This window comes from Nelusetta ayraudi, unplaced genomic scaffold (assembly GCF_046127955.1).
Source record: "Nelusetta ayraudi isolate G7.1 ecotype Tasmania unplaced genomic scaffold, CSIRO-AGI_Nayr_v1 ptg000048l, whole genome shotgun sequence".
Lineage (NCBI taxonomy): Eukaryota > Metazoa > Chordata > Actinopteri > Tetraodontiformes > Monacanthidae > Nelusetta > Nelusetta ayraudi.
In genome coordinates this window covers 4396049-4416493 of record NW_027466098.1, presented here as the reverse complement: position 1 = coordinate 4416493, position 20445 = coordinate 4396049, and the positions used below count along the sequence as shown (strand labels likewise).

Below are 20445 nucleotides of genomic sequence, written 5' to 3'. Positions count from 1 at the left end.
CCTGAATGTCTGGATTTTCGAATACGGTCCTGTTGAAACGTTGTCAGAGTCGTCCTGTCTCGGCCAATTTCATCTCACACTAGTTTTTTTTACACCGCGGCTGATAGGTGTGGGTTGTTATCTTATCGTTTTTTTGGTTCCTTGTATCCTCGTTCGCACTCTGTTCAGCAGCGGCCTCCTCGCTCTGCCCGCAATTGGAAACGTCCACCTAAAACAAAAAACAACGTTGCTCCTCCATATTTAAGCAGCGTGGGGCCCTGAGTCAGCACGGCAGTGTTTTCCATCCGTGCAATATGCCACACAGCCAGAAAAAGAAGGTGATGGGAAACCAAGCAGACAGCTGTTTGAGTGGAGAATTGGAGTTGATATTGGAATTGCATTATTCAGGCCAGCAGCAGGGCTGGGGAGGGGTGGTGGAGTGGGGGCCTTGGGAACGCTATGCCTGCGTGAACGGGTGGAAAAACACGGGCTTGGCGCTCGCTCAGCTCACCAGCACGCGTCTGAATCTTTATGGTCTCGGGGAAAACAAGTGCACGGCTGTTTGCTTCATTGCGCTGAAGGCTCACGAGCGGCGTGCCGTTACTGCTGCTCACCCCTCAAATGGACGTGATTTTGTAAAAGCATGTGTACATTTCATTAAACCCTAATTCACGCTCCGTCGCCTCGGAGCTCCTTTGGTAATTGTGATTTTGTTCAGTGAGGACGAGAACGGAGGAGGTGGTGTTGATTTTTGCTGTGTGTTGGGTTTTTTTTCTAAAGGTAGCGATGGGATTTTTATGACTATAAGCTCATGACTGATTGATTTTACAGTAAGAGTAATGAGGAAAAAACATAATTCAGTCTGCGTTAACACACACTTGACATTTATCATCATGATAGACATATTTTAGATGGTTCAAATAAATTTCAAATGTTATGTTATTTAAATGATTTCTAGTGACGCTGGAAGGCCAGAAGTATGATGTTGATGTTTTTGACCGACAGTAGATCGTTTTTATGTGAATAGGACTTCAACCTTGAAGGCAGAGACACGCAGCTACCTATACAATCAGGAAAGTAATGACAGCTTTTCTGTTTCAGGTGGTTCGGATCAACGTGTGCTACTGGAAAGAGAAGGTTCCCGGAACATACAATGTGGCAAAGCGCTTTCCATGCTTCCTGCAGACTGAAAACAAGGACACTGATGAGCACATCTATGGCCTGCCGTCTAATGAGTACCCCGGCTTGGTGAAAGTACGACATAGAACTGGAAGATATACTCTTAGTAGTTTAAACAGATGTTACAGATGTTACCTGTTTAAACTATTGTCCGTCTGAACAACAAAAGAAAACCAAGGGGTAGATCCTCAAAGAAGGGCGCGCAGCGGTAAACTGCGGTGCGTTTTGCGGCGGGATTGCGGCCGCAATCTGCGCCACAGATGCGGGGCTCCACAAAGGTTTTTGCGCTAATGACATGCAGACGCAAACACGCCTGCAAATGCTGCACCTGAAAACAGGTGCGAATGTTGCGGCCTGGCAACCTGAGGGCAGTTTGCGCCAAAGGTTGTTGGTGAGGGCGTGTGTTTGACAGCGAAGCTCTGCTAGGATAAACATTCCTGTGCGCGCCTGGCAGTACGATGCCTCCTCCGTCTACCAAGACTGCTGCCATAATGGAAAGAAAGTCAAGACGCGTTAGTCACCAACACCTGAGTACCATTTGTATTTTTCATAGCCTATCTAAAATATTGGCATATATACTGTGGTCTATGCCTATCTATATATAAGATTTGGGGAGCCATATATATATTTCAGGCTTTTCAGAGAGGAAAGTTACACTCAGAAGCAAGAAACACTCTGACAGACAGAAGCTGCGCCTGGTTTTGGCTTGCGGTGTTTGCCTCTGTCAAACTGCGTGCGGACACGAGCGCAAACTCTTTCTGGATCTGCCACTGTCTGAATGAGGCATATTTGCATAGAAGGGGGTGTGTCCTTTTGCACGTAATGACTCATTTCAACACATTCAAATGAATCTGGCGCAACCCTGCCGCTACTTGCGCCGATTTTCACGTTTGCGTCCCCTCTGTGGATCGGAATCACCGTTTTTGGCGCTGTTTACACGGATTTTCTGCCGCAAAAGCCGCGCAAACGCTTTGTGGATCTACCCCCAAGAATATATCCATCAACAAAGACAGAATGAACATTTTCAATCTAATAGAACTGGAAGGTTACCTAAACAGGGCACAACCTGAAGCTGTAAGGTTACGAGTGAGAAACTTTGAGCGAAAGCTTCTCTATCCTGTTACTTGATCAGTAGTCAGGGCTTTATACTATTTGTGTTTTGAAGGCTTTATATATACACTCTTCACTTTAGACCACTCTTGAACCTCAAAATCTATTCACACTAGTCTAACTATGGTAGTATGTTAAATTTAAAGAAAAAGTTTAGCCTTGTGATCACAAGTAATAATTGTAATAGGGAAACTCGAAGTTCACAGACGGAAGATCTTTTCTCGTAATTACTGAGACGGAGTTTACATGTTTTTTTGTTTTTTTTAATGTTTTCAAGCACTTGTTTTGACACCAGCTGCACCATCATCCCCTTCAAGTGGGAAGTCGACGAAGCGCTCATATTCTGTGGTTGAATTAGCATCACGGACGGCGCTACACATCTCTTTGGCGTTGTCTTTTTGTGGTCGCACCACATCCATCAATCCATCGTCTGTCCACCCACCCATCACCCGTTCCTCAGCAGTAAAAAAGACTCAGTAATAAACGTAAACAATATCCGGAGGACATCCTCGCCAAGACTGTGGCCACAGGGAGTGTAAATGTTCCTTCTTGGGCCAAATATCACCGGCTGCTCGATCACGTTGGGTTTTCTTCTGCCTAAGAAAATTATGATTTGCATTAGTGTCTCAGTAGCAACGGAGTTAAACTTCCTGTATTTGGCATTGGGCTACAACAGCGGCAGATTAACATTACCTCTTTAATTGACCTACCGCTGTCATTGCTACAGAAGCAGAGTAACAGTGCTGCTGCTGTGAAACTAGTGCCTCATAACGTAATGTAATTATTGTGATGCAAGGGTGTTCTTTTTCTAACATTATTCTATCAAAATAGACATTCTGGAGTGGGTTGTTTTTATCGGCAGGCCAGCAGAAACCATTGACTTGCTCTAGCGTAGCACCAGCTAAACTAGAGGACGAGATGAAACATGTTTAAAACACCCTCTACTGATAAAAAGCACACTGGTTAAGTTGGATATGAGGTCCAAAATTCAATCATTGATGTCTATCTTTCAAGTGTCCACTGTAAGAATTCCAGATTAATTCATTCATTCAATCATTCATTCATTCACAGTACTTATTTTGAGAACTAAACATTTAAAGGTCCAGTGCGTAGAGTTTTTAAGGAAGCCTGACAGGCGCTCAGAAGCAATATTCTGGCTCTATGTATATTCTTATATTTATGAGAATCGTTCTAAGGGTAGGAAAACCAAATTACTTTTATTGAATTGTGGGTATACACTTTTATTAATGTATTTATGGAGAGTATGTTCAGCCCTAACCAATATAAAAATCATAAATTAGGCCAAATTTTACGCACTGGACCTTGAAACCTTTACTTTGCAATGGAAGAACTAAAATCCTTTTATTTTGAGCCTACGCCAAACCTGTAAAAATCATTATGACACACCAACGCTGTGGACTGAGCCAGCGTGGCCCGCTGTGCCTCATCTCAAGTTCTGCTGGTCGGAAGGAGTGTTTGATGTAACCTGATGGTCGTGTTTCTATTTCAGGCAGTGTGGCAAGCTAGTAGGAGCCGCACAGCCCAGTAGCAGACTGTCTCAGTTTAAGAGGACAGATGGTGTAGCCACGTGGCATTATCCAGCCCGAGACAGCGAGTCACTGCTGCTGCTGCTTTATATTTCGCCATTCAGACATTAAAAGTGATGACAATGATTACCTTATTTGCGAAGGTATATTTCAAGTAAACTAAGCAAACTCTCTCCAGGCAGTAGACTGTTCTCCACTCACAGAAGTTTGATTATATTTGGAAAAAAAAAAGTTCCACTACTATAGATATACTATAATATCAGAAGTTCAATTGTGATGCCATTTTGTAAAAATAAAATAAAATCAAGATGATGTGACTTTACAGATATGCTACCACAACGGCAGCCCGACAGACCCAGACCAGAGGGACAAGGTGACGGATCGGTCCGACATCAACGTCCTAAAGCGGTTCGTCTCCAACTGTTTCCCCGGCCTGGTCCCAGATCCTGCTGTGGTGGAGAGCTGCATGTACACGGTGTGTGTCAACAGTTGGGTCAAAATGTGTTTGCTCCCCTGCGGTTGCAGCCTTGAGGTCACGTCGCAGAAGGCAACTTGGCCAGTTAAAATGCTGCAAATCATGGAGGCAATTCTCAGCATGAATTATACCTTTTTCTGTTGGTAGAGCACGACGGTACACGTGTCACGGGTCTGTGTGTGTATGCATGTAGTAATTAATTACTTCAAGGTTGAAGGTGGCTGTTCAGCAGCCCTTGGTTGTAACCGGTGGTTATTTGAGTTACGGTTGCCATTCATCCAATGTTGGGGGCAACGAGTTACATGTAACGTTGTTAAGCAATTTAATTACGAAATAGACATAATTGTAATCAGTTACATTACTGGAAAAATGTGTAATTAAATTACAGTAACTTGCCGAATTATTGATGATTACAAATTTAAGTACTTCTGACCATTTCTTACAAAAAAAGGCTGGTCTTTATCTTTAATAATTTTCTTTTTTTTTTGCTTTGCATGATTTTTCTATTTCCCTCCACAGAAGAAAGGGTTAGTCTTAGCATTTGTTCAAAATTTAGAAAAGTTATCAAAATATAATCAAATGTGATTCATTACATTACTTCACTGAAGTGAAATAGTTACGCTACTGTTACATTTTCAATAGGGTGACTTGTAAGTAGGGTAACTTTCATCAGTCCATCCTCCTGATGACCCCTGATCGAGGCATTTTCCTCACTGTAAACCCTGGAGATAGTTGTGTGTGTGAAACCCCCAGCAGATCAGCAGCTTGTGATGATAAGACCAGACCATATCACTCTGACGCTCACTTTGAAATTCAGCGAGTTGCTTTCACTACATCTACATAGCTGATCACCTCTTTGTGTGGACAAGCAGTTTAACACTGCGCCTAAAAGTGGCCAGTGAGGGTAAATCAATCTCCTGTACCCAGAGTCCAAACCTTGAAGTCACCTTATCGGCTATCAATACACCTCATGCCAAGAAACGATATTTTGTCTGCTGGTTTTTGTCTGACGGTAATTGGTGGGAGGGAGAGTTTCTGTCACAGCTTAGAACGTTTTTGTCTTATAGACACTGTGTCCTGTTGGTGATGCGTTTGGTGGCAAAACTGAACTGACAATTCAACAACTGAAAATTGCTTTTACTGCATCTCTTCACTGTTCATTGTTTAGAGAAGTGAAAAGTTCCAGGCTGCCCACATTTAATTCAGTGTGTGTGTGTGTGTGTGTGTGTGTGTGTGTGTGTGTGTGTGTGTGTGCCTTCCAGCGACACAGCAAGCATGCTTGTGCTAAAGCCGTAGAAAAACATAATTTCTGTGACCTTGTCTGACGCCCCTCACAATCCCGACAGCCGCGCTATTCTCCAGTGAACAGCATGTGTTTTGTTCCATCACCAGACAGACCGTCTTTAAGGGGGGGGGGCGCAGAATGAAATTAAATCGCTCTCTGAAAGTCAGATGTAATATCGAGAAGCGTGCCTTTGCCAGGGGTCACTTTTCATCCGGTTAAACACATTTTCAGCTGCAGGGTCCTCGTGGACGGACTGAGTCCGTTTTTCTGGAACCCCGTTTGTTTACATTGCACGTCTGTGTGCAGTTATGTAATCACTCAGTGGAAAGAAGGGTTCACGTCAGGCTATGTTTTTGTCAGGGGTGTAGAAGCAAAGAAGGAATTGAGCCTATTTTCCAAACACATTGATGCACAATCAAGGAGTCCGCGTCTCCCTCTTCCTCGTTTGACCTCATTTGTTTGTGTAATTTCTGCAGCTCACGCCCGACCGTCACTTTGTGCTGGACCGCCACCCCGCCCACAGCAACATCGTGATTGGTGCCGGATTTTCAGGTACGACACAAAACAGCAATAAAACAGTTTGAACTAGGGATGTTAACAATGAATTGATTCTTGATTAAGAATTTAATTGATTGAATAAAATTAGTTGCAATTAGTTGCAATCAACAGTTTTTTTTATTTTCATTTGCTAAATGGCGTGGTGTTGCCCGTCAAGGGCACCATTGCCTAATCTAGGCCACACTGAAGTGCTTCAAGGGAACGCGAGATTCCCGCGAGCGTCTAGAGACATCCGGAACAGAAACTGAATGACAAATTCAAGCTAATTAATCATGACAAAGACCAAATGTACACTCTGAGGTGCCACCTTCAGGTTCAACAGCTCGACGAGTTCGCTACAGTGCCATCTGCATAACTTGAACCCAGCCGTGTTTTCGGGAGGAAACGCATCGCCTTCACAACCTACAATGACAAAGAATGAGAGGCCATTGTAAAGCACCTTGGGGTATGGTGAAGGTGCCAGAAAGCGCTATATAAGTGCAGTCTATTTACCATTTACCACCATCAAAACAGTGATCGAGAGAAGCCTGCGTTTTCACTGAAACCACACAGAACGAAACCACACATTTTTGTAAACGCTCTCCAGAGTGGATAAGTTTGAAAACGCCGCCTTGCCCGGCTTTGTGTAAGCGCCGAAACAGATCTTTTCTGGAACACTGATGTTACATCTGTAAACCCCACCCCCACCTTGCAACCTGAACAACAGTGAGTTGCAGATGACCACTCACCACAACAACAACAACCACGTCGGGCAACAAACTTGGCACTGCTACTAATGTTCAGCCTGCAGTCTTCTTGTTAACATCCACTACAACAAACCGCAAACAATAGTGAACAATAACACAGTGCTCGTGGATTGATCGTGGATTGAGTGCAAAGTGAAAATAAAGACAACTAAAGCGATTTGTAAACCTCACTCATCCAGATCCTTCACGTCATGTCAAGTTTTCGGGAGAGCATCAGAGCTTGTTTGAGTGTTGGTACAAATTGCAAGACGTGAAGGATTTGGATGACTTAAAAAAAATCTCATTTTGCCATTCTCCACAGTCACCAAACAAACACAAAATCTCCAGTCACTCCCAAACCAGGATCCACCCCTACTTTAAGGTTGATCACTTCAAGTCAGATTGAATGTCATTACTGCCATACAAAAGGACACGTTGTCCGTGACTGTCCTGTCCTGCAAAAGAAAAATGAGAAAACCAAAGCAGTCGCCTTGCTGGGAAGACCCATAATCGGTGGGCCTTCATTTGAGAAATGTAAACCCGTCACAGTCCGTTTTGCTGAGGAGTGTGTTACCCTTAACTGAAGAAATGAAAAGTGGAAACAGTGCTCTACTGCGGGGGGTAGAGATGACATGGTTCAGAGAACCACTGTTTAATGTTTATTTAGATTCTGATTAGGCCCTGGTGAGGTGGTTGTGAGAGATGGTTTGCCTCTGGAGGGAATCTCTTTTCTCCTCGGAAATGATTTGGCAGGTGACAAAGTCACACCAAACCCCATAGTAACTGACATTCCCATAATTGAGGATAGATAGATAGATAGATGATAGATAAAAACTTTATTAATCCCGAAGGAAATTCAGTTGGTGGTCGGCTGCATACATTCATCCAACAGTAAGAAACAAACAGACAGCGAAAAGGAAAAGAACAGGCACAACCTATAATAAATAAGTAAAAAAAACACGAGGTGCTTAGTGCATATTACGTGTGGCGCTAAAGTGCTTGATAAAAAGTGGCTAGCGACCCACATCCTCCACCCGTCCCCCTCCCCTCCTGCCCGAGGAGTTGTACAGCCTGATTGCCCGGGGAACAAAAGAGTTTTTCAGTCTGTCAGTGGAGCAGCTCTGTGACAGCAGTCTGCCGCTGAAACTGCTCCTTTGCTGTGCGATGGCAGAGTGCAGAGGGTGGCTGACATTGTTCAGGATTGCCAGGATCCTGGACCGAGTTCTTTTCTCCACCACCCCCTCCACGGAGTCCAGTTCCATGCCCACCACTGAGCCCGCTTTCCTGATGACCCTGTTCAGCCGCTTGATGTCTTTCCTCCTGGTGTTGCCTCCCCAGCAGACCACAGCGTAGAACAGGACCCCAGCGACTGCTGCCTGGTAGAACATCTGCAGGAGTTTAGTGCAGACAATGAAGGAAGCCAGCCTCCTCAGGAAGTACAGCCTGCTCTGTCCCTTCCTGTAGATGGCGTCAGTGTTCAGTGACCAGTCCAGCTTGTTGTCCAGCTCCAGCCCCAGATACTTGTGTGACCCCACAATCTCCACCTCTGCTCCCTCGATGATGACTGGCTGTGGACGGGGGGGGTACACCGCCGGAAGTCAAGCACCATCTCCTTGGTCTTTTCAGCATTTAACTGCAGCTGGTTCCTATGGCACCACCTGACGAAGTCCCTCACAAGGTTTCTGTACTCCATCTCCGCCCCCCCGCAACACAGGCCACGATAGCAGTGTCATCTGAGAATTTCTGTTTGTGGCAGAGCTGTGAGTTGTACTAGAAGTCTGCTGTGTCCAGGGCAAAGAGGAGAGGAGACAGCACAGTCCCCTGCGGAGCTCCCGTGCTGCTGGTCACAGTGGTGGACACACTTGCCTCCCAGCCTGACAAACTGTGGTCTGTGGGTGAGATAGTCAGTGATCCAGGTCACAAGATGGGGGTCAACCTGCATGTTTGTCAGCTTCTCCTGTAGTAGGAGCGGCTGGATTGTGTTAAATGCGCTTGAGAAGTCAAAGAATAGAATCCTCACAGCGCATCCCCCCTTGTCCAGGTAAGAGAGGGCCCGGTGCTGGAGGTACAGGACAGCATCCTCCACCCCCATCTTCTCCCGATATGCGAACTGGAGGGGGTCCTGGGCGTGCTGCACCTGAGGTCTTAATTGGTGCAGTATCAGCCGCTCCAGGACCTTCATCACCTGGGAGGTGAGGGCCACAGGCCTGTAGTCCTTGGGCTCGGTGGAACGACCCTTCTTGGGAACAGGGACAATACAGGATGTTTTCCATATTGTGGGGACTTTCCCCAGGTGCAGGCTAAGGTTGTAGACATGCTGGAGGGGCTCCCCCAGCTCAGCAGCACAGGCCCTCAGCAGCCTGGGGCAGACTCTGTCAGGGCCGGCTGCTTTCCTGGGCTGCAGTTTCCTCAGCACACCCCTAACCTGGTCTGCAGTGATGGGGTTAGGGGGGCAGAGCTGGAGGTTGTTGGTGGAGATGGAGGAGAGAGGGAAGAGTCCCATGGAGGGGGAATGGGGGGAGAGGGGTCAGATCAGGGATCAGATGCAGGGAGGGTGGGGGTAGAGGAGGGGTGGGGGGTGGGGAGGGAGGCAGGCAGGGAGTTGAACCGGCTGAAGAAAGTGTTGAGCTCGTTTGCTCTCTCGATGTTCCCCTCTTCCGTGCCGCCTTTCTTCTTGTTGAAGCCAGTGATGTTTTGGATGCCTGCCCAGACCTCCCTGATGTTATTCTCCCTCATCTTACTCTCCAGCTTCTTCCTGTACTCCTCCTTAGCCTCCTTCAGGCAGAGTTTTAGTTCCCGCTGCACCTGCCTCATCTCCTCCTGGTTTCGGGTTTTGAAAGCCCTCTTCTTCCTGTTCAGGACAGCCTTCACCTCACTGGTTACCCAGGGTTTGTTGTTTGGGAAGCAGCTCACTCTCCTAACAGGGACCACGGTGTCCATAAAGAAATTCATGTACTCTGTCAGGCATTGTGTCGCTCCCTCGATGTCCTCAACATGTGACTCCAACAGCACACTCCAGTCTGTGGTGTCAAAGCAGTCTCTGAGGTTCTCCTCCGCTTCAGGACTCCACCTCCTGACAGATGGTGTGGTTATGGGCTGCCTCCTCACGAGTGGTGTGTACAGGGGCCGCAGGTGTATGAGGTTGTGGTCAGACTGTCCGAGGGGGGTCAGGGGGGTGGCATTGTATGCATCCCGTACGTTTGCATACAGCAGATCTATAGTCCTGTTCTTTCTTGTCGGGCAGTCCACATACTGAAACATAGCAGGCAGCTATGATTGAAGTCTCCTGAGATGACAAAAAAGGCTTCTGGATGTTGTGTTTGTAACCTTGCAGTTGTGGTGTGTACAGCCTCACATGCTGTCGTTGCGTCAGCCTTCGGTGGGATGTAAACACAGATGGCTATGACGTGTGTAAACTCCCTCGGAAGATAGTACGGTCGGAGGCTAACAGCTAGCAGCTCTAGATCAGGGCAGCATAACGCAGCTTTCACAGTTACGTGCCCTGGGTTACACCATCTGTTGTTAGCGTACAGTATGAGACCCCCACCTTTGCTTTTTCCACACGCTTTGTTGTCTCTGTCCGCTCTCACGGCGGCGAATCCCGGTAGTTCCACGTTAGCGTCAGGTACGTGGCTGGTTAGCCATGTCTCCGACAGGGCGATCAGGCTGCTCTCCCGGTAGCTCCTCTGGTTTTTAATCAGTCCCGTCAGCTCGTCCATCTTGTTGGACAGCGAGTTAACATTCCCCATCGAGACGGAGGGGATGGCTGGTCTATACCGCCGCCGTTGTTGGGCTTTAGCCTTCAGTTTAGCCCTTCGCTTCACCCCGGCTCGGCACCCCCGGTACTTCCGCATTATCTCCGGTGGAATGAGGTGACATTTCCCGGCGTGTCCGAACTCCTTCAGCGCCAGCAGCTTCCATCGCGAGTAAACAAGTTTACTGCCGGTGCTTTGTGCCAGTAAGCTAACTTCCGCTGGGCAAAAATTAGTTGAAGACAAACAACACAAACCACACATACACTGAGCAGCGGACTGGCAGCCATTGTGCGCCATCTTGTGCAGGCGCCTGGAAGGTGAGAAAGTGATAGGAGGGGATGAAGGGTTGGTAAAGTTGCACCCAACAGTGTTCTCATCTTGTGTTGTCACTCGTGCTATTGGCTACCTTGGTGTCAATAAGACATATAAGTGAGTTTTACAAAATTTCTTCTGGCCAGGTCTGAAAGCAGACATTAGAGAAATTTTGTAAATTGTGTAAGGTTTGCCAGTACTGGAAAGCCAAACCAAGTAGTGCCAGTCGCACCACTGCAGCCAATACCTGCTTTTGATGAGCCCTTCAGCAAAGTGCTGGTGGACTGTGTAGGCCCATCGCCTAAAACAAAGAATGGAAATCAGTTCCGTCTCACAATCATGTGTGTGTCCACTCGATTCCCAGAAGCCGTTCCACTTAGGAAAATCCCAGCTAAGAGTGTAGTGAAAACCTTGGTGAGATTATTTTCATTGTTTGGCATCCCAAGAGTGGTCCAGTCAGATCAAGGATTCAAGAATTGAGACAAAGGTTGGTAATGTGGATTACATTGTTTCAACACCAGACCGTAGAAAGAAATATAGATTGTGCCATATTAACATGATGAAACCATTCCATGACACATATGATGAAAGCAAAATAATGGTTGAATCCCAAGTTGTGGGATGTGCTGTTTTGGGATCTGACCCATCACACGCTGACGACCACAAACAATCTAGGCATGTAGGCCAACTCGAAAACTCTCAGATTCGTGAGGATCTGGAGGGTTACTTGTCTCATTTAACTGCAGAAGAGAGGACAGATATGGTGATTCTGCTGAATGAGTTTAGGGATTTTTTTTCTGACGTTCCCTCTGAGACCAATGTGCTCGCACATGATATTGATGTTGGTGGTGCCAAGTCAATAAAACAACATGCATACAGGGTCAATCCTGAGAAACATGCCCTGATGCAAAAGGAAGTTGAGTATATGGTAGAAAATGACATTGCAGAGCCTAGCAATAGTCCATGGAGCTCACCTTGCATTCTAGTTCCAAAGGCAAATACCACCAGTCCACGATTCTGTTCAGACTTCCGTAAACTTAACAGTGTCACCACACCAGATGACCCTTTACTGAGGGTGGACAACTGTGGAGACCAAAGTGGATCAGCTCGTTATGTCAGCAAATTTGATTTTCTGAAAGGATATAAAAGCAAAAACAATCGCCAGCGAAATGTCTATTGAAGATTTCAAAGGTGACCGTCATGGTGTTTTAGATTCATGAGACGAAAAGGTCTGTCCATCAGGGCGCGGACAACTGTCTGTCAGCAACTCCTTCCCGACTATGAGGAAAAAGTTGCAAACTTCCACAAATTCCTTGAAACAAAATAGCTGAGAATTCCATCGGAACCGACAACATTATAAATATGGATGAAGTACCTTTGATGTTTGATCTTCCTCTAACTAGAACTGTTAACAAGACAGGTGCAATATCCATTATGGTGAAAACAACTGGCCACGAGAGAATGCATTTCACGTGTGTTTTGAGCTTCCTGGAGGTGCAACTATGTTTTTTCAGTCACTCGACATTAGTGTGAATCGTGCATTTAAAGCGGCACTCCGAGGTGAGTGGGAGGCTTGGGGCGTTTACCCACAGGCGCCCTCAGTAACATCTCGGTACGGTACGGGTCGGTATTGACGCATTTCCACGGGCCCCAGCACGGTCCCAGGGGTTACGATTTTGGTACCTGCCTCTTTGGGGTTCGAAGCGAGCAGAGCTGACACCGTATGGGTGACGTAGCAACGTGCAGGGCACTGATTGGGTAAAAGTTTTGACGAAAGCCAAAGGCAGTCTCTCACGAAAGACCAAAACCGCCATTTTTTAAATGCCCCGCGTATGGATTTTTACAGTTTCACGTATTAAAAACTGAAAAGATTATGAAACTGTACCATGGGCGAACGTAGAACTACAGACGTTTCTGTTCTCTGTGGCCAAAGAAAAAGCTCATAGAGAGCTGGACGGACGGAGTGACATGCAATGAAAAGCCTTCCTGGTTTCGCAGCCGGTGGCCGTCGCTGTACAGCGAAACAGTGTCCGGAGAAATAATAAAATAAAAATGCCAAGCGACTACCGAAGCACCAAGGACTACAACGGTCGGAGTGGAACGAACAGAGACAATGTTGGAGGTTTGTTCAGCCTAATTCGGATGCGATGGAACACCGACGCAGTGGCCAACGGGAGTGAGACGGGCTCGACTCGGCCCCCTGGTGGATGACGAGAGAATAGTCGGCCACGATGATATTTGAAAACATGCTTGAGGACTGTAAATGTGTTTTGTAACATCAAGCAACTTTAGTTTGAAGGCTATTTGCAAAGTAGAGCCGTTGAATCGTGTCGATAAACCGCTAGCCACCACCGCTAACTCCATGCTCTGCTTGTGTTGTGTTCGCTGGCAGCGAAACTTACGAGGCGCCGATTCTGGCTCGCAAGTTTCGTAAGTTTCACTCCTTATAGCGATTTTTAAACGCTGCTCGCTTGTTAACACCGGTCGTATAGAGTTGTTGCTGTTTTGTGCTTTGTGTGGACTTAAGTTGTGCGGATATTCTTGTCTAATAATAAACGACTGTGAGACATTTTCTCTTCTAGGACAGTGTTTTGATACAAGTCAACAGTATGAAACAAAATAATTCTAAGCCCTATGAAAATGTCTCGCACAAAACAAAACAAAACCACGGTTAATACAAAAAGTGAATCCTATGGTTTCCGGGACACGGGAGGCACAAAAAAACCTTTGGTACGCCTTGCAACCGTGACTCCGCCCACGCTCAGGTACTAGTCGGGCTTATGGAAATACCTTTCAACCGAGCTGTCCCGTACCGTGAAGGGCTGGCACTAGCCGCACAGGGCTAGTGGGTAAACGCCCTTGAATGACCAACGGCGAGAACTCGTTCACACGCATGCGAAGAGCATCCCTTTCTGAGGTCTGCCAGTGGATCCTAACAGCGTGGAGCAGTGTGAAAGAATCCACAATCACCAACAGGTTTTGAAAGGCTCGACTGCTGCGTGAAGAGTACAGCACAACTTTAGCGGTAACTTTACCTTGAGATGAAAGTCACAAGGAGAGCGACACCAACAGAGAGACTGAAAGGTGTGTGACCGGGATGTTGCTGAGGCTCTTCAACTCTGACACTGAAGAAGAGGACTTCAGTGGTTTCAGTGCACAGGAGGAGGATGACATAAATGACTTTTCCGTTTTGTTCGATCAGCCGTTTCACTGCCGTGTTACAGGCATCGTTTCAAAACAAATATGGTACAGTATATAAATAAACATTTACAAAATATTTCTGTGTAAATATCTCATTTCACAACGTATATATGAAAATATGATTGCGTTTGTCAATCATAGTATTTTATTTTGAAAATGTATTTTATTTTGAAGACTTACCGGATTTTGATCCGGAGTGACTTCCTGTCCAGCGTGACGCGGATCGCTCCCGTCTTGTGCACAAAATAGACCAGACGATGATAAAAAAAGCTGCTGAAGTCCCGTGGAATTTTTCGATGTTCGTCGGGGGGGGGGGCAATCTCCTTCCTTTTCTGGGAGCGCTCGTGAGTGTTTGTGTGTGTGTTGCCGGTGCCGCACATCGCCTCGATGTGTTACCGATATATCAATACTACGGAGAAGTCATATCGTATTGTTTTTAATTTTCAGAAAAAAATCGCGATATATTGCTATTTTGGACAACACTAATACATATATACCCTTACTGGGAAAAATACACACAAATACTGAATTGGGAATCTAAATATTAGAAAAACACTGTTGTTTGACAAGACATCCCTATGTTGTGGTGAGATGAACCGCACAGATGGAAACACAGAGATGCTTAACTTTTAATGAGATTTGTTCCCAACCATTGTTTAAAAAAAATAAAAAAATAAGTCAAGAAAAAAAAGCCCTAGTGGCTGAGCTTTGGGTCGGCACTCGTGTTTGCTCTAATTAACATGGCGAGGCACCCAGAGGGCCAGCACGGCTCCACCTCTCCTCTCCTGCATTTACCTTCAGTGTCTCCTGGCACTTTTCCATCTTGTTACGCAGTCATGTCCTTTACCTAATTACATATCTGTAATTAATATCCTGCATGCTGTTCCCCTGCTTTCAGTCAGGATTAATAGACCTTGTACTACACTAAGCATTTTTTTTAAAGCAGGGAAATAGATTATACATTCCTGATTCATGCCACTCCGAGGACCGTACGTGGGTAAAAGCTAAATGCATTATCCGCTTTGCACTCACCCCAGGATGCAGAGACAATGTCATATGTAGCAGGTCATACCCACAAATTCTTTTGTAGGTATGACCTCGACGTTATTATATACTAAGTGCATGTTGAAGACACACTCACAAAGCATGGTTTAAACCTGGTGTAATCCTTTCAAATCATTTAGGAGAAGTGGGAGATTGTTTCCCCTCTATCAAGGTGCACGTAAAACAGGATCAGCTGTGGTACTCTATGCTTTTGAGACAACTATATCTAATAACATTTCAAAAGCAAAAATAGCTTGAAAATACATTGCATTATTATATGCTGCAGAATGTTTCATGTTTGCTTTCTAATTTATTTGTCTTTGTAACTGGGTAAGAGCTCATAGAAAATCTTTTTTAAAGCGGACTTCCCCCCCCCCCCCCGGAAATGAAATGGCTTAATGTCATTTCTAAAATAAAAAAAAAGAAAAGAAAAACACAACATAATAGGTCCAGCGCATCTACCGTCAATATATGTAGATGGGACCCTGGTTTCTTTACTTTGATAGTATAAATTATGGCTCTTTTTCAAGCAACATCAGCCTGGTCAGATATTTTACAATACTAATAGATCACCTTGAAAAAAATACTGAAGAGGCCTGACCCTTTAAACACTCAATCCTAGTATCAGATAGATAGATAGATATATAGATAGAAGTGTTGTATCTCAAAGCCCAGTGCTCTGTGGTAAGGACACAGGAACCTGAAAGCCTCCATGAAGAGCTGCCGCTGAATGCTGCTCGCTCCCTGTGGAGAGACCCCCTGTCTGCCCACGAAGCCCGTTCCGAGCAGCGGGAAACTCTGAAGGAACCGCTGCTGCTGAATGCTGCTCGCTCCCGGCTGAGCGGCCCTCTATCTGCCCAGAGCAGCGGTTAACGACACCAGGCTAGTGTCAGCATCTCCTAGCCCCAGCGGCGGACTAACAACTGACTTCCGGCCAGCATGACTCCCAGAAAGAACACGGCGTCTGAGGAAACGGATGAAATTAAAAGAGCACTTGAATTCTTAACAGAGGAAGTTGCAGTTGTCAAGACGCAACAAAATAGTACATTGAGTTTGGTGGAGGAGGTAAAAGCGCTTGGTATCCAGAATAAGAGGATCGAACATTTGGAAAGCTGTGTTGTGGAGCTCGAGGCCTTGTTTATCTCCAGGTTAAACAAGGTCATCATTACGGGGCTTCAGGTTAAACCCCAATCTTGTGCTCGTGCGGTGACTGCAGATGATGGAGAAACAAACGTGGAAATGCAAGCGTTGACGGAACAGCAAGTGGTTTCATTTCTACGGTCGAAGGGGATTGACCTGGATGACAGGAGCATCGAGGTTTGTCACCCATTGACAAGGAGAAATGCCGGTGACAGACAAGCCATCCTCATCAGATTTATCAACAGAAACCATAAAAATGCACTGTTGAAAGAAGGAAACTGAAGGGAACCGGGAACGTTAACATGAAAGATTTTCATTAAACTAAACGGAGCACCGGAGGAGGCCAAGGTTTTGCTGGTAAGGAGTATGGAGGAGCTGAACGCATTTCGCTAGCCTCAGGATTGGAACTGCAGCTAAAGGGAATACACAGACTATGCAAATAAATGACAAATTCCAAAGAAGATTACCTAACTACCCTGGCAGAGAGCAGCAACACCCAGAGGATCCATACACGACAGGACATTACAGAGTTACATTCATTTCGATACATGGATTATAATCAACAAGACATGGAATATGATATATGTGGTGTTAGCTGTTATGCTTTTACTCTGGTAGCCAACAGGAAGTGCCCAACTGGATGTTGGTGAGTATTGTGCTTGTGCTTACACCTGAAATATATGCTACCCGGAGTGACTGGCCTAAATAAATATTTTTTCTTTAAATCTATCACCTTTCCCACAACATGGTGTCAGAAGTTGGGCAGCAGTAAAAAGAGCAAAAAAGAAAAACTTTTGGAGCCTAAAGGAGAGTTTTAAAATTTCAGCGAGAGGCAAGATGTCTGAAGGCGGTAACGGCACAGCTGCGCCGGCAGCGCAGCCACAGCAACCTCCCCAGCTACGGTCCATGCTAACACTCCTACACACACCTTCGTTCTCCATACGACCACCTGAAGCATTTGACTTCTCAAAGCCTCAGGATTGGGAACGGTGACGGAGACACCAGTACACATCGTTTGAAACGTACTTTGAAACGTACTTTGTGCCTGGAAAGAACGTGATATATGAGAGGGCAAGATTCAACCAGAGAGTGCAGCAACCACATGAGGCTGTTGATGTTTTTATCACTGTTCTGGCATCCTGTCTATTTTGCAACGTAACCAAGCCTGTGGCTTTACCTCTCTTTCCCCTCGAAGGTCAAAGACTGGCACAGCCTTAATCCAACGCAACCAGCCGAACTTTCTGATTTGCACTTAAAATGCCGGCAATGTTGCAGCCCTGTGAGGCTTTGCTGGGATGTTTTCCAAGCGTACTTCATGTCAGCTCAAGTCTAAAATTCACAGCATTTCTCTCAGAGGCTAAAGATTGTGTTGACATGAGATTGACACTGGCTGCAGATTCTCATCCTGATGTGTTACAGCACTGAGGTGGCCTTCAGTGGTGACAAGCCCTCTTTTGACAGTGATGCAGATGCTTTCTGACACAACTGTACTGACCCAGCAAAAACTGTTAACGCCAAAAGATCAATAAGCATTTTCAGTGGGAAGTAATTTTTTTTTTTTTTTAATTTGTTGCTAGATGTTGCGGTATCCCCACAGATGCAGAACCCCAACAATTTTATGCATGACAGTTGTGAAAATGGGAAGTTAACCATTCCAACATTCCACGATAATGATGAGCGACAACATAGACGAAGAACTCTGGGCAGATGAGACAAAATTCAATCGCCTTGCGCCGCATTGTTGTTGCCCACTCAGAAATATGTAACGTAGTAATGTAGCTTCACCTAAAAATGTAATTAAAATTCAGTCAACCATGCTTTTTTTAGCTCACAATTTTCAAATGCGGCAGAGCTTTCAGAAGTTTCCCAGCCGTGACTGTTACTTGGACGCCACGAGTGTCATTTGCAATTTCAAGACTGGTAATTAGTAGAGAATTCAGCGTAACTTCAGTGCGGTGTTAAACTCAGATTTCATCTCCAGGGAGTTTCCTTCGGGCTCCGCTAATTCTAATTTTGCAAGTCGGTGTTAATCATGACTGTTTGCACTCGTTCTGCGGCTCCTTTGCATCAGCTGTGGCACCAGACCTCAGGGGCCATGCTGCACAACTTCACAGGGCTTCTGCTCACTGGCAGTGGGAAAAAAAAAAAAAAAAACTCTTGCCATTCCTCCTCCTTCACGACATGCGTCTGTCATCAAAGCCCGACACAAGTGCTTTAAAGTGAATACCGGAAGGGGGGTTGCCATGGCTACAAAGTCACCCTGCGGGCTTGGCTGTGTGTCAAACTTTTTCCAATTCTCCTTCTGGCGAGACGAAAAAATCCACATGGCCGAAACCTGTGAGAGGCAAGCTTTTTACGACTTCAAAGCCAGGCGGGGATCTGCAGGAGCGCCGAGACCTTTTGTCGAGCGGCAGCGTGTCGCATTCCCCGAGCCCCGCTGACATTCACAACTTGGCTCTCAGACCTTAGCAACAGCAGCCGCTGCAGTTAGAAAATAGACGCTCCGTCGTCTCGCTCCTGGGCCACCGCCGGATCGAACGGAGCCATTGTGGCAAGAATGGACAGATCCAAACAGAGCGTTTGCTCCCGCTTTGATTGGAAGGTGCACTGTTTTTCCCATTCCCAGGTTTCTGTTCTGGATAACAGAAACCAGCATGATCAGTGATCCAAGAAAAAATAAAAAATAAATCTTCCATTGTGCTGCAGGAAAATGGCGTATTTAGCACTCTGTTTACAAAAAATAACTCTGGCTTTTAGCCATTGACTCTTTGAAAAGATGGACAGAGCTTCCGGTAAAAAGGAGGCCAGTGGGGAAATACCAAAAACCTGACTTGTATTGTTTGGCCAACAGGAGCCGCCGAAGTTGGTTGCAAAAATAAAACAATTTGGCAAATGGGTCCTAATGTCCCTTCCCCTGTCTGATTTGGTATTATTTTGAGTAAAATGGCATGGCTCAAGTTCAGTGTGCAGGTATTGGGGCCACTAACTCCGCTCATGCTCCAATCATTGCCCACTACCAGAACCACCCACACAGAACCAGAAGCTCAAGATGGTGCTGCCCATTAAATCAAGCTCTAGGCTTCAGAATAGCTATTTTACGTATTATAAAACTGCCCCTTTGTTGCATCTTTTATACGTTTGGAAGGATGGTGGAAGGAAAACATCTGGCTCCGGGTGCTGTTACTATCCCGGGGGCGGGGGGGGCATCAGTTCCCTTTGTGACATTACAAGCGCTTGATTTCACAAACAGCATTTCAGTTTCAGCACACAATCCTAGAAAGTGGAACACACAACAAGTAAAGAATAGAGTCTCTAACTCCAAAGTTCACTGATTGATACATTTACATATTGCGATGCAGAGTGCAGATTGCTCAAAGAACACGAACGAAGTTGGTGTTATTTTTACGTTATTATTATCATACCATGATTTCACCGGTCCGGCCCGCGCGGGAATGAATTTTCCTCCATGTGGCCCGTGAACCAAAATGAGTTTGACATCCCTGCCTTACACTGTGTAGATCCTCAGCCTCAGGCAATGTAGCTTCTTGATGGCGCAGGGTATCGAGAGGTCGACTGCACAAAGCAACTTTATCCACTCCGCTTGTTTTGGTCGACCCACGAGCGCTTCACTGACTGAAATGTTTTATTCCTTAGGTCACGGGTTCAAGATGGGGCCGCTGGTTGGAAAGCTTCTGTCCGAGCTGAGCCTGGGAGAAATGCCCTCCCACGACCTCTCACCTTTCAGGATCAGGCGTTTCCAGGGGCACGCCAAGGCCGCTTTGTAGAGCCCCGAGTGGATCACCACCTCGGAACGAGTACGGTAGATGTTGTGATGATTGTCGTGGTGATTCAGCCTTCATTCAGGAGATGATTATTGTTTACATAATTATGGTGGCTTTTTTTGTTTCCTCTCATGAGAAACGTGCCTTTCGTCACAAGATTTTTGTTAATCGGAGGAGAAACCGTTTTAACAAAGAAGTGGGAAGTGAAACTTGAAAATATCACCGACTTATTACTCACCCCTATGTCGGTGGAGGCTCTGTGAACATTTTTCCAATCCACAAAACCATTTCCCAGGGATAAAAAATGGAGGCACACTGTCAAGAGCTGAACAAACAAAGCACTATAGAGGCTA

General features: G+C 45.9%; 1 protein-coding gene and 1 long non-coding RNA gene across 2 annotated transcripts in view; both read left to right on the top strand.

The window, feature by feature from the left end:
• Positions 1–20179, top strand: part of pipox (pipecolic acid oxidase) — a 33547-nt gene extending 13368 nt beyond the window's left edge. Inside the window, exons 5-8 of the mRNA XM_076035840.1 lie at positions 1081–1233; positions 4141–4290; positions 6052–6127; positions 19965–20179. Of these exons, the coding sequence (XP_075891955.1) occupies positions 1081–1233; positions 4141–4290; positions 6052–6127; positions 19965–20095 (510 nt within the window). The 3' untranslated portion in view covers positions 20096–20179. The remainder of the gene's footprint in view (positions 1–1080; positions 1234–4140; positions 4291–6051; positions 6128–19964) is intronic.
• Positions 6643–7404, top strand: LOC142895083 (uncharacterized). The gene is made up of 2 exons (XR_012928163.1): positions 6643–7109; positions 7241–7404. It is a non-coding gene; the product is annotated as an uncharacterized LOC142895083 (long non-coding RNA).
• Positions 20180–20445: the final 266 nt, after the last annotated feature.